The 13,530-nt window shown below is 33.1% G+C and overlaps 1 protein-coding gene across 1 annotated transcript; it reads left to right on the top strand.

The window, feature by feature from the left end:
* The first annotated feature begins 11,189 nt into the window (after positions 1-11,189).
* LOC121262740 (AAA-ATPase At2g18193-like) lies at positions 11,190-12,927 on the top strand. The gene is made up of 2 exons (XM_041165333.1): positions 11,190-12,302; positions 12,387-12,927. Exons 1-2 carry the CDS (start codon positions 11,328-11,330, stop codon positions 12,897-12,899), a joined length of 1,488 nt encoding a protein of 495 aa, XP_041021267.1. The 5' UTR covers positions 11,190-11,327; the 3' UTR covers positions 12,900-12,927.
* The last annotated feature ends 603 nt before the right edge of the window (positions 12,928-13,530 follow it).

Genomic DNA, 13,530 nt, shown 5'->3' with positions numbered 1-13,530 from the left:
GGTTACACTCCTTGGCCTACTGGGTTAAACATCACCATGCCAGTTTAGGGGATGCAATCCTCTCATTCCTTTGTTGTTAGGGGGGGGGGGGGAGGGGGAGGGTTCGGCAAGCTATTTCAAAGGTGATAGAAGTGAAGGAAAAGTATAAGGATGAATACTCCCAACTAGGTTCTCGCTCGCATGTCCAGGAGGCTGAGATTGTTGTCCTAAAGGGAGATGACCTTCAACACGAGGTGGTCGTCTGCCCGTCAACGTAAGAGAGAGTCCATTGATGCCTCCATTCTTTTGGATGGATACAAAGTAGGATTCTCGTCGTTGTCTCTAGATGGATTTTGACGCCGACCGTAGTGATTTGGCACAGACGAAGGCTAGGTTCAGGTTTGTTAGGGAGGAACTCAAACAACAAGATAGGGATTTTCTCCAAATTAGCCAAACATTTGAGAATGTGAAGGCGAAGCTTGCCCTGTCCCAACGACACTTTGACGAATTGGAAGTTAGGCTTAGGTCCTCCCAGGAGGAGATTGTCTGCCTTTCCCCTCAGATCTCTGCGGCTACAAGTGTGCAAGACTAGGCTTGGAGGAGGTTTTTGTTCGCTCCACCTAAGACAAACCTAAGGACTTTGAACTTGAAGGCTATCATCCCTAACCCCGTTGCCTTCCAGTTTCTAGATTCCTTAGGTGTTGACATGATGCTGGACGCCTTCTTGAACTAGCCCCTTACCATCCTCCATCAAGTAGTTCACCTCCTTAAGCTATGACTTGTTCCCCAATTGTCTTATGTACTGCTCATTTCTAAAATTATGTTTGTTATTACTTTTTGATAGATTTGTGTCTTTTGTGACACTCATCATATATGATCTTTGGATCTCTTTGCAATTTGTCTTTTTTGTGTCTTCCTTCATACGGTCTATCTATAGCTTATGATGTCCTATTTTGGATTTGCTTTGGGATTGACTTGTGTGCATTAACCTTTGCATTATTGTCATTTAACATGCGCGTTGTTACCTTTTGTCATTCAATGCAAGAGTTAGTCCCAATGACATGTGCATTGTTGCCTTCTGTCATTCAATGCAAGAGTTAGTCCCAATCACATGTGCGTTGCAAACCTTGGGCTTGGAAGTGGATGAGAGGTTTCATCAATTGCTTCTTGGGCAAAGGCTAACCCTAACCACATGCACGTTGTTAGCCCTTGGTTGCCCAATGTGAGTGTTAACTCCAATCGCATGCGCATTGCTACATTCTACTTGGAAGTGGACATGAGGCTTCCTCAACCGATGAAACAAACGTGTTTCCATAAAATAAAGCTTTAAAAACTAGAATGAATATGAAAAGAAAGAAATTAAAATAACTAGTACTATAAATTGAATGCAGAGCATAATATATCACCTATACCTGAAACTCTTGATGGTATCTTGAATTGAGCTTTGGGGTGATCCCAATTACCTAGTGTTCCCACATTGAGACAACTTCGATCGAACATCAGCGATAATTAGCTCTACTCAAAATTTAGAAATACTTCCTTTTTTACTTGTAGAACTTGTCAGCCATTTTGGATCACTATGAAAATCTGTATCCAATAACAAAGTAGAGTTATTCTATTCCCAAGCCTCTATGTCATATATTACTTAGATGACATAATTTGGTTTGAAAAATAAATTTTAAATTTTACAAATCAAATCAAATCTCATCAATTGAATTTCAATTTGTGCCATGTAAGCAGTGTGGTGGGTTTAGAATAGCAGTGGTCAACAAAGTATGGGTTCAAGTCAAAATTTAAAAAGGATAGATGGCTACAAGATATTATAGAACGAAAATGATTGCAATCGAGACATTATACAAGGAATTAGTCTTTAATATTTATGTTTTGAGGAAGAGATAGATAAGAGTTTGATGTAATATTCAGTGGGTGATCCCTAATTTTCTACAATTATTAACTAGCTAGTGATTTAAAGAAAATGACTAGCATAACTTTATTACTATATCAATGTAATCAATATATTGAATGTATGTAAATTGTGAAAATAGGTGATACTTAGGCTCTATTTGGGTGTTGGTGATATCAAATGATCTGGGTTGATTTGTGAATAATAGTGGTTTGTAAGTCTCATTTAGATGCATTTGAATGTATGAAGTAGGTTGATATATGTTTAACTTTTTATAGAAAATTGAAAAAGTAATAAGTCTCATCAATGATTGGTTTGAAATAGGCTGAGGTGAGCTTAGCACCCAAATATAGCCTTAACATTACGGTGTAGAGTCTAATGTATATAGATGAAATTATGTCTTGATTGGGCTTATGGAAATTAACTTAATTTGTATAGTGACGATTGAAGTGAATTACCTTAATAGGAGGATGGGGAGGAATGAGATAAGAGCAAGAGCAGAGTTGGAGTTGGAGGAAAGAAGGAGAGGTGGAATGAGATAGGAGGATGAGGAGGAATGAGATAAGAGAAAGAGCATGATCCTACAAAAAAAACGAGCATTTGTGATGGATTATTTGCGACAAGAATAACTATTTGTAATGAAAACAGACTCATTTTTGTAAGATATAGCTAGTCACAAATAAACAATTTTCTTATAGTTTGAGGAAAAAAGAGGAGAGGAGGAGGATTGATCGGCAAGCCCATTCCCGATGATCGGTTGTCCAACTCTAACAGTTCGTTAACCTTGTTATCTGATTGAAGGCCAATATATATATATATACACACACACACACACACACACACACACACACACATATATATATATATACACATATACATATATATATATACATACATATATATATTAGAGAGAGAGAGAGAGGCAAGAACCATTCTAGCTTTTGGAGGATTGTTTTCACTATGACGGCAATATGTTTCTTGACTTAAAAAATTTCAACTTAACATTTTCAACAACAATGATGAACAAAACTCTTTTCATAAACAATTGAAAGAACTAGTACTATAAATTGAATGCAATGTATTATATGTATCACTGGTACTTGAAATTCTTGAAGGTTGCTTGAATTGAGCTTTGAGGCGATTCCAACTAATTGGTGTTCCCACATTGAGACAGCTTTTATCGAACATTAGTGCTTGAAGAAATTATAAATGTTAGCCAATTTGGATCGCTAGGAAAATCATTTGAGTTGTCTTCAACAACAAAGTATGATTTCTAGGTCAACGGGATACAAAGTTAAAAAGAACAAAGGCTTAAAAGATAAAATAGAACAATAGTGATTCCAACTATGATATTAATTTAGACTTTTAATTTAATGGAAAATGCTTAAAATATCATTAATTTATGCTTTTGGAAGAGATATAAAGGAATTTAGTGTAATAACTAGTGGGTGATCCCTAATTCTCTACAACTATTACTAACAAGTGACTGTGGAGAAAACGACTATGATATCTCTCTACAAAAAAGTCGTGCAAAATTTTTCTAGAATGTACTTTACAGTGTAGTGCCTACCATGCATACAAAAGAAATTGTCTTTCCTTGGGCTTAAATGGGCCACTAATGTTATTGTAGCGTGAACTTTTTACCTACTCCAAGAGAATGAGGTTGCCGGAGGAGGAGAGAGGAGGAAGGTGGAAAGAGATAGGAGATGGAGGAGTAGGAGCTGGAGTTGAAGGAAAGGAGGAGAAGATAGGACCATGAGTAGGAGTTGGAGGAAAGGAAAAGGAGCAGGAGCTGGAGTTTAAGGAAAGGAGGATGTAGGAGGAGGAGGAGAGAGGAGAAGGATGTATTAGCAAGCCAATTTCCGATGATCGACTGCCCGACTAGCAGTGCGTTAACCTTACTGATATGATTGCGACTATCTATAACCATTCTAACTTTTAGAGGATTGTTTTCTCTAGGGCAACAATCTATTTCTTGATGTAGGCATTGCCTGAAATTAGGGGTGTAACCGGTCCGATCCGGTCCGGTTTTGGACAAAATTTAGGACCGAACCAGTATATACCGGTTTTGTATTTTTCAAAACTGATTCCGCACTGGTTACCCTCCTAAACCGGTACTTTCGGTTTTACCGATTTTCGGTCTGGTTCGATTTTTCGATTTTTTTAAAATGTAAGTTTTACAATTTGTCATTAAAAATTTGTTTATAAAAAAAAAAAACTGATTTAAAAAAATGTTTTATACTTTTATTAATATATTAGACTATATAATTGTATTAATATTAGATTATTGGTATAGTCATAAGTTATATATTAGTATTAGTTATAAACTATATATTTAATATTAGTATTAGTTATAAACTTTTAGTAAAAACTTGTAGTATTAATTATAAGTATAACTATAGTCATTAGTTTATATTAGACTATTAGTATTAGTTATAAACTTTTAGTGATTCAGTATTAACATTTTGTGTAATAATTTATAAATTATAATAAGAAATTATTTTATATATGAATATATATAATTATATATATTATATATAAAAATTTTGCATAAAAATTTATAATTATACATAATATATAAAACTTATATATATTAATATATATATATATAATATTTTGTATAAAACTTATATATACAATAATACAAATATTATTTTTTATATATATTTTTTATCAACCGGTCCGGTCCGGTCCGAAAAATCCTAAAACAGGAACCGGACCGAAACCGGTCTGTTTTCACATTCCGATCCGGACCGGTTTTCCGGTTGGAATTTACACATCATTTTTAAAAGAAAAATAATGAACAAAATTGTTTCCATAAAATGTGGCTTTGAAAAATAGTATACATATGGAAAACAAGTAATTGAAAAAACTAGTACTATAAGTGAAATGCAAAGCATAATATGCTACTAGTGTCTGAAATTCTTAATAGTTTCTTGAATTTAGCTTTGAGCTGATTCCAGCTAAAGAGCACTATTAAAAAGTTAGAAATAGCTTGCACCTTTTCGTGTTTGTAAAACTTGTAAATGTCAACCAATTTGAATTACAAAGGATATCATAAAAATTGCTTCCAATTACAAAAGTATAGATTCGGGTCAAAAGGGGATGGTATAAAGATAAAAGAGGACAAAGGGTTACAAGATATTATAAAAAGATAAGGAAAATACTCTATTTATAAAAAGATTATATAAAAATAATCTTATAAATTGATGTGATTTGATGTGATTTGTCATATTATAAAATTACTTTTAGTGTAAAGTATATCTAACAGATCAAATGAAGTCACATCAATTTATAAGATTACTTTTATATAATTCGTTTATAGATATAGCAGTACTCAAAAGTTAATGATTCCAACTGAGATATTAAACTAGGCTTTTATCTAACATAAAGTATTTAAAGCATCTTTAATTTTATGTTTTTGGAAAGAGAGAGAAAAGAGTCTAATGTAAATCTAATGGACTATATTAATTTTTTGGACTATGTTAATATAATGCTAGTATGTACTCTTGGACTATATTAATATAGTCAACATATCAAATGCATGTGAAATATCTTAACATTACGGTACTGCATAGCCTTGTGGGTAATGTGTATATAAAGAAACTTCTCATAATTAAAGTGGGTTGGAGTGATGTGAGGTGATGGTTGAAGTGAGGGTTGGGCAGTTGGGGTTAATGATAATGAAAATTACCTTTCCTTCTTGTAGTAAGGGTTGAAGTGATTACTGGCAACCAATGTCATTTCAGCATCAACTCTTTTTCTTCACGTATGATAATAAAATTACTATTTTATTACTATTAATTTATTATTTTTTTATATTTAATTTTTTTTAATTTTTTAATTTTAGTTAATAATTAAAAAAATATGTATTAATAAAATTATATATATTTTTTAATTTTTTTCTTAGTGATTAAGGATATTAAAAAAAAATACTTAGAACAAAATGATGAAAAAATAAAAAAATTTAAAATGTCTTTTTGTAGTAGACGAGTAGTAATAGAGTAGTAACCCTATCACTATTCTTTCTTCATTGACAAATCTACCAAATCTACTGCTTCTGCAATGAAATTCAGTTTCTTAAATTGGTGAGAGCAAGTTTAAATTTATTAAGATATAAAATAAAAAATAAAATTTATTTCTTTTTATTATTTTAAAGTTTTAGAATAAGCTGTGGTTTCAGTTGGTATTACAACAAAGATTTGAATTCGAATCACAACTTTATAGTCTCAACTTATTATAAGATGTTATATTATTAAAAATAAATGCTTACACAATCAATTTTAATCTTAGAGCATATTGGATGGGTCGAGAGTATCAACATACTATGGAATTACCTAATAACTTTTTTTTTTTTAAAGACATGAGGCTTTATTGTTTATATTCATCAACCCTGCTTTACAACTAATAATTCTTTATTTTGAGTGGAAAAAAACATCTCAAAGACGCTTTCTCCAAACTCGTGCTTTGTGAGATTATGAGATGAAATGAATTGAGATAGTTTGTAAAAAACAATTAAATTATTATTTAAAATGAGATGAGATCTCACCTCTATATCCAAACTGATGTTAGTTTGTATCAAAGACGCCCTCTCCCATCATGATGTTTGTTTTTGGACCTCTAATGTTAACACCCAGTAGATATTCACAAGAGTCGGACTATTTTGCCGCTCTACTTAATCGATAGTTGCATTTTGTAACTTTTTTTTTTATTTTTCTATTCACATTTTTTTAATATATTTAAATATTTAAAAAAAATACACCAATATACTTAAAATCACTTTCTTAATCATTAAGTAAAAATAATTTTCCAAAAAAAATTCGAAACCGTCAAGTTGAGTGGCCGTATTTGGTGGGCAAACTAGCTTTTTCCTATACACAATGCAAATGAAGTGTAAAAATCAGAATATATACCCTATATGTGCATGCTGGAATCGGTACTGGTTCCCTTCAAATCGAAACAGTGAAACATGATTAAAACGAAAAAAAAAAAGGTGATAAGTAAAGAGAGAATTTATGTGAATAAGATCCGACTGCCTACCATTCGGTTCCCAAATCGTGGCTCTTTGCAAATGATGTCTCTTCAGTGAAAGTTTTTAGTTTACTTTCCATTGGGATTCTCCTACAAAAAAATTGATGGAGAGGATCAACATTCAACGATGATCGAGATAACGGGACAAGCATTATTTTTATATCGCATACTAATATATGATTTATCATTTTTATTTGTTTATTTAAATATACATATTTATATATCAATATATCATGTGTATTTAAGTATAATTAAAAAATAATAAATCACATATTAATATACGGTGTAGGAGACGATGAGTACGAATTTTTTATTCGAAAATGCAACAGAGCAAACATAAGCATTGTAGAACTTGGGGAACCCAAAATGCCATGAAACCGGAAAAGAAAAATCATAGCTGACGCCCAAAAAAAAAAAAAGGCAAAAGAAGTACTTCGTTCGGGTTGGTTTAACTTTAGTAGAAAGTGGAGTGATTTCACAGCACATTGTCTCCAAACATATGCCCGGAGACCAAATAGCGACATGGGGAATAAACTAATTCTCCTCCAAGAATAATCAAAGAGTCCAGTCATTGCCCTGTCACAACAACCTTTGTCTGACTCTTATCCCTTTCTTTAATTTTGAACCGTGCATTGATTTTACTTTTTAGACATATTTTTACTTTTTTCTACATTTTTTTTAAGCTAAAGTGGAGGCGTGACGATCAACATAGTAATCATTTCTGGACGTTATCATAGGAGCTCCTCTCCACTACAAAATATCCGGTTTGAGTCATAGCTATTGTTCCAAGGACGAGCTCATCACTATAGCACCAACAAAGTATCCAGCTAGTTCAAAGTCCATCATATGGTCCTAAGATCAGGCTTTACTACTACAAGTGGTTTTAACTTACATCCTAACTTTGAAGTCATGAAATATCAGCTCGTACCAGATGAGCTACAGCCTTAGTGGTGTCCTTTTTTCTACATTAATTACGAAAAACTATGTAATTCATACTTTCTTTTATCATCTACTCATTAATAATATTTATATATTTTTTAGAAAAAAAATAATTTAGGGTAATGTAAGATCATGTGGACAATGGTATTATTTCCAGCATAGATCAGATCGAGTGCATATTTCTTGGTATTTAGAAACAATCCAAATCAATGGTAAATAAGCATGAAATCAATCAAACACAAGTAAAGCAATGAATTAACTGCAATTCTAACAGTCATGCTCTTTTTAAATTCATGTAATATTTATTGAAAAAAATGTAAAGCAACGAAAAAAGTGAAATTCTAGCAATCAATAAATACAAGTAAATGCTATTAAAAACATAAATTATATACTTATTGAAAGTATTTATATTCATATAGTATTTTTATTGACACTATATAAAATGCTTGAATTGCATTCTATATGATTTTTTAATATGTTTTTACCAATATTAAAATAACTAATTCAAAATTGTCATAAATCAACTGATCCAATTTGTTGAATCACCTTATTTATTTAATCAATCTTATCTGATTACGAACTTAATTCCAATTTTTCAAACCTTGACGAGAACGCTTGGATTTTCCTCTCTGTCTCTCTAGCATCATCTCTCAACTTTGAAAGACAAAATAAATAGAAAAGCATGTGCCAAATTTCATCCTATAAAGATTGTGCAATGTACCAGGCTTTAATTCTGAACCTTTTCCCAAAAAGCCAATTTGGGACCACAAAAAGTGTGTAGAAATTTTTAAGCAAGAAAAATTTTTCTCATAAAAAACTATTCACTATCCCACAACCTACACTCTATGAAAAATACGCTCACACCTTATAAAAAATATTACATCTTATAAAAAAATTATAGATACGGAGTCGTGTAGAAGTAAATAGTAATTGATATATAATATTTTTACACTCCTAAACACAAAACCTAATCATGGTGTGCAAATTCAAATTTAGTGCAATATGTCTATATTTATGATAAAAGAAAAAGTTTTGCATTTTTCTTGTAGATTGACCATTTTTTGTGATTTTCTTGAAGTGATTTCATCATATAAAAACATTTATTTGTTGGAAATTATCGTCAATTTAGATATGGGAAGTAGGTACTTATCACTATTTATTTATTACTCATAATTCATTTCAATTTTTTATTATTATTTTTAAATATTTTTAATTATTAAAAAAAATTAAAAATATATATAATTTTATTAATAATCACTTTTTTTAAATATTAATAAAGGTGAAAAGCATACTCTCACAGATCTTAAAATTTGTTCAAATGTCTGACTAGACAGGGGATGTTGGACTTGCTACTGACACTGGGCTGGTAAAACTAATGGACATAATTTTCTGTGCCTATTTTACAAAATTGACCCTATTATTAGCTTACTTCCTCTCTATTGCTATCTTTTCAGCTCTGCGCATAACCTTTACACGTGCATACATTCTTCTTTTTGATCTCTCGTTAGGTAGTTTTCATTTATATCGTGAGCATTACCATGAAAAAGGTTATCTTATCCTTCCTTTTGTTGACTTCCTCCAACACAAAAAAATCTAATTGTTTAGGGCTGATTTGTACTTAAAAGAAGTGATGAAACGATTTTAAATAAATAATAAAAATTAAATAAAATATTATTTTTTAATATTATTATTATTTTGAGATTTGAAAAAATTAAATTATTTATTATATTTTATATAAAAATTTTAAAAAATTATAATAATGATATAAAATGAGATGAAACGCTTTTCGAATCTAAATAGAACCTTATTTTCATCTTCTGTTTTGCTATCCAAAGACATCAGCCAAACATAAGAACTAGTGACACGCTACTGTGGGTCAATATAATCATAACTAGACCAACAACAGTGCCACGAGTCTTCGTAACAATGATAGCACCGTGTGTCGATATCGATCCATGAATAGATCCACGACATTGGTATTGATCTACATCTACCCAGAGATAGACTATGACATGGATGTGGGTCCAGATCGACCTAGGGTTGGACCACAGTCAATATGGGTCAGGTTAATCGAAGATTCAACAGTATCGCCGCCATGCATCCAAATCGACTCAAGAATGAACCATTTCATTGAGGTGATAAGCATTTTGCCTCTAATGGTGTTCGCCGTAGTGATGAGCACTTTTATTTCCGGCACTCGGTTGGGTCCTGAATCAATTGAAATGAATTGAACCATAATTCATATTGCCGTATTCAAGTCATGTTCTGAGTTTGATGTTTGTTAATTTATGAATGTTTTGACAAAAAAAAAAAAAAAAAAAAAAAAGCTGAGTGTGACATCTAACGTCCTATAATTTAATGAGACAGGCATATATAATTCGAGTTTGATATTTGTCAAATTTATGAATGTATAGTCGTACTCTCCGTACACTTTACATGTATAATCGTACTCTCCGCACATTTCCCTGCGCAGAGAATCTGGTCTGTATTAGTATTTATTCCTTAGTCACGAAACTTGGGGTCCAAGCTTGGTCATGCTATTTATTACACTCATTTTAGGAAGGAAGTATTAAATGATATTCTCACATTTATTTTATAAATTAAAATATCTTTCCTATCACATTTATTAACGTACGATTGTTTATTAAAAAAAAAAAACCGTACGATTGTACACATAATAGAATATTAGTAAAAACAAAACAGCCATTTTTGTTTTTTTCTCAAAACTTTTTAAATTCTTTTTAAGATATTCGATTTTAATCATTGATATGCTTTCGTGAACAAAATTAATACAAATAATAAGATAATTTTTACAAAAATTAATAAAAAGTAACTGATTTTTTTTATCCAAATTATTTTTCAAACTTACTTAATCATCTTCATAAATTCCAATAAAAAATATTTCAAAAAAACAAATAAAAACACGTCCCACTTTTAAAATAACTCTTTAATTTTTTTTTTAAAAATCTACTAACCGCGAAAATTTGATCATATAGAAAATAAAAATGTTAAATATATTTAGAAAAATTTATAAAAAAATTACTTCTGTATATGTCAGTTATTGATAAGTTGAAAATCATAAAATTTAAAATTTAAATTTAAAAAAAAATTAATAGAATAAATTTTATAAATAAAATTATAAATCACACTCGAAAAGGAAATGATAAACACACGTGTATTTGGAGAATTAATAGCAAGAAGACAAAAGTAGAAAAGGGCAAAAAAAAAAAAAAAAAACCCATAGCGAGAGAGAGAGAGAGAGAGAGAGAGAGAGAGAGTGAGTGGGAGTCAGATTGCTTGCTTAGGAAGCGTTGTGATGATGCTTAGCGGTTAGAAGAACAATAAGACAGACAGTCACCCCTGCTGCCCTGCTCATATAAGTACGAGTATCCCGTTCTGATTTCACCCCCAAGTCGACTTCGGTCGTCGAGCATCCATTTCTGAAATTCTGAACTTGGGTTGATTTGCTACCAAAATGTTCTCTTCCAAAGAAATTTCCACCTCCGCATCCACTTTGTTCTCCGCCTACGCCTCCCTCGCCGCCTCCATGATGCTGATCCGCTCCATGGCCAACGAGCTCCTCCCCCCCCAGCTTCGCTCCTACCTCTTCTCCGCCTTCACCTACTTCTTCACCCCTCTCTCCTCCACCCTCACCCTCGTCATCGATGAGCAATGCGGCATGGTCCGCAACCAGGTCTACGACGCCGCCGAGATCTACCTCCTCACCAAGATCAGCCCCAACACCGACCGCCTTCGCGTCAGCAAAACCCAGCGCCAAAAGCACCTCGGCGTCGCCATCGAGAAGGACGAGGAGATCACCGACACGTTCGAGAACCTCCAGCTCATATGGCGGTTCGTCTGCACCGAACCCAAGAACCAACACTCCAGCGAGCGGCGTTGCTACGTGCTCATCTTCAACAAGAAGTTCAAAGACAAGGTGTTCGACTCTTACCTTCCGTACGTTCTGCTCAGAGCCAAAGCCATTTTAGAGGAACAGAAGGTGGTCAAACTGTATAGCCGCGAGTGCCCGTACGACGACGAAGACGGATCGGGGGGTGGGGGCGTGTGGGGATCGATCAATCTAGAGCATCCATCCACGTTTGACACTTTGGCCATGGATCCCGAGCTCAAGAAGTCCATCATTGACGATTTGGACAGGTTCGTGAGGAGGAAGGAGTTCTACAGGAAAGTAGGAAAGGCTTGGAAGAGAGGGTACCTGTTGTATGGTCCACCTGGCACGGGTAAATCGAGCTTGATCGCTGCCATGGCTAATTACCTCAAGTTCGATATCTATGATTTGGAGCTGACCAGTATTTTCTCCAACTCCGATCTGAGGAGGGTTTTGTTGTCCACGACCAATAGGTCTATTCTCGTGATTGAGGATATAGATTGTAGCATGGAGATGCAGGATCGGCAAAATCAGGGTGCTGAGTATCAACCCCGTTCCAAGGTAAGGAAGATTTCAAGATTACAAAGAAAAAAAAATCTATTTGCAAATCCAAATCAAACATATTATGAATTCAAAACTTTGCAGTTTACGCTCTCGGGTCTGTTAAACTTCATAGACGGTCTGTGGTCGAGCTGTGGGGACGAGCGAGTCATAGTGTTCACCACAAACCACAAGGATCGGCTCGACCCTGCGCTGTTGCGTCCGGGTCGAATGGACGTGCACGTCAACATGTCATATTGCACCAGCCGTGGCTTCAAACTCTTGGCCTCGAATTACCTCGGCCTTCATCATCGTAGCTCCCACCATTTGTATAGAGAAATCGAAGGCCTAATAGACAGCACCGAGGTGACCCCGGCCGAGGTTGCCGAGGAGCTTATGAAGAGCGATGATGCCAATGTTGCTTTTGCAGAGCTTGTGAATTTCCTCAAACGTAAGAAGGCTGCAAGCGAGAAGGTCAAAGAAGAAGGGAGTGACAACAATGAAGATCAAGAGGCAAAGAGGTTGAAAACTGATGGTAATGTTAAGAAAATCAGAATCGTTAGAAACACAAGGAGTAGAGGTTTAAGAGGTGTAAGAGGAAGAACTCGTGGGCGATGAGCCAACAAAATATGAACATTTGAGTGTATCTTTCGTTTTGTTTTGTTTTGTTTTTTTTAAAGTCAAATAACCAAAAAGTAGAACCATAATTAGATTAGGCATAGTTGGATAGTTGAGGTGAGTTGAATTCTATTTATTATTAGTAATGAATTGAGATAATAGAATGAGTTGTGAAGGATTTATTTAAAATGAATTTAGATATACTTTAATGTTAAGATGAATTTAAATATATTTATGAGAAATTAAAAAATATTATGGATCTTGCGTGTAAAGATGTGTTGAGTTGAAAAAAATTGTGAGTTCACGTGTAAAGAGATTTTGAGTTGAGATGAGTTTAATGATTTGAGAGTTGGATGTTTGAATGTTAGAAAATGTCTAAATCTATTCCAAATTATTAAAAGGTAGAACCATAAATAGATTAGGGTCTCGTTTGTTTTTAGAGATGAGATGAATTGAGATTAAAGTTAAAAAATTAAATAAAATATTGTTAAAATATATTTTTTAATATTATTTTTATTTTAGAATTTGAAAAAATTGAATTGTTTATTTTATTTTGTGTGTGAATTTAGAAATGTTGTAATGATGAGATGATATATTTTCAAAGTTTTGGATTTTAGGGTAGGTTTGGGGA

This window comes from Juglans microcarpa x Juglans regia, chromosome 4S (genome assembly GCF_004785595.1).
Source record: "Juglans microcarpa x Juglans regia isolate MS1-56 chromosome 4S, Jm3101_v1.0, whole genome shotgun sequence".
NCBI classification, from domain to species: domain Eukaryota; kingdom Viridiplantae; phylum Streptophyta; class Magnoliopsida; order Fagales; family Juglandaceae; genus Juglans; species Juglans microcarpa x Juglans regia.
The sequence above is the reverse complement of the archived record's forward strand: the minus strand, read 5'-3'. Positions and strand labels throughout refer to the sequence as shown.

Excerpts from the sequence above, each read along its gene's own strand:
- LOC121262740 (XM_041165333.1), top strand. The coding sequence starts at position 11,328 with ATGTTCTCTTCCAAAGAAATTTCCACCTCCGCATCCACTTTGTTCTCC. Across the intron at positions 12,303-12,386 it reads AGTATCAACCCCGTTCCAAG|TTTACGCTCTCGGGTCTGTT; the intron begins GTAAGGAAGATT and ends AAAACTTTGCAG.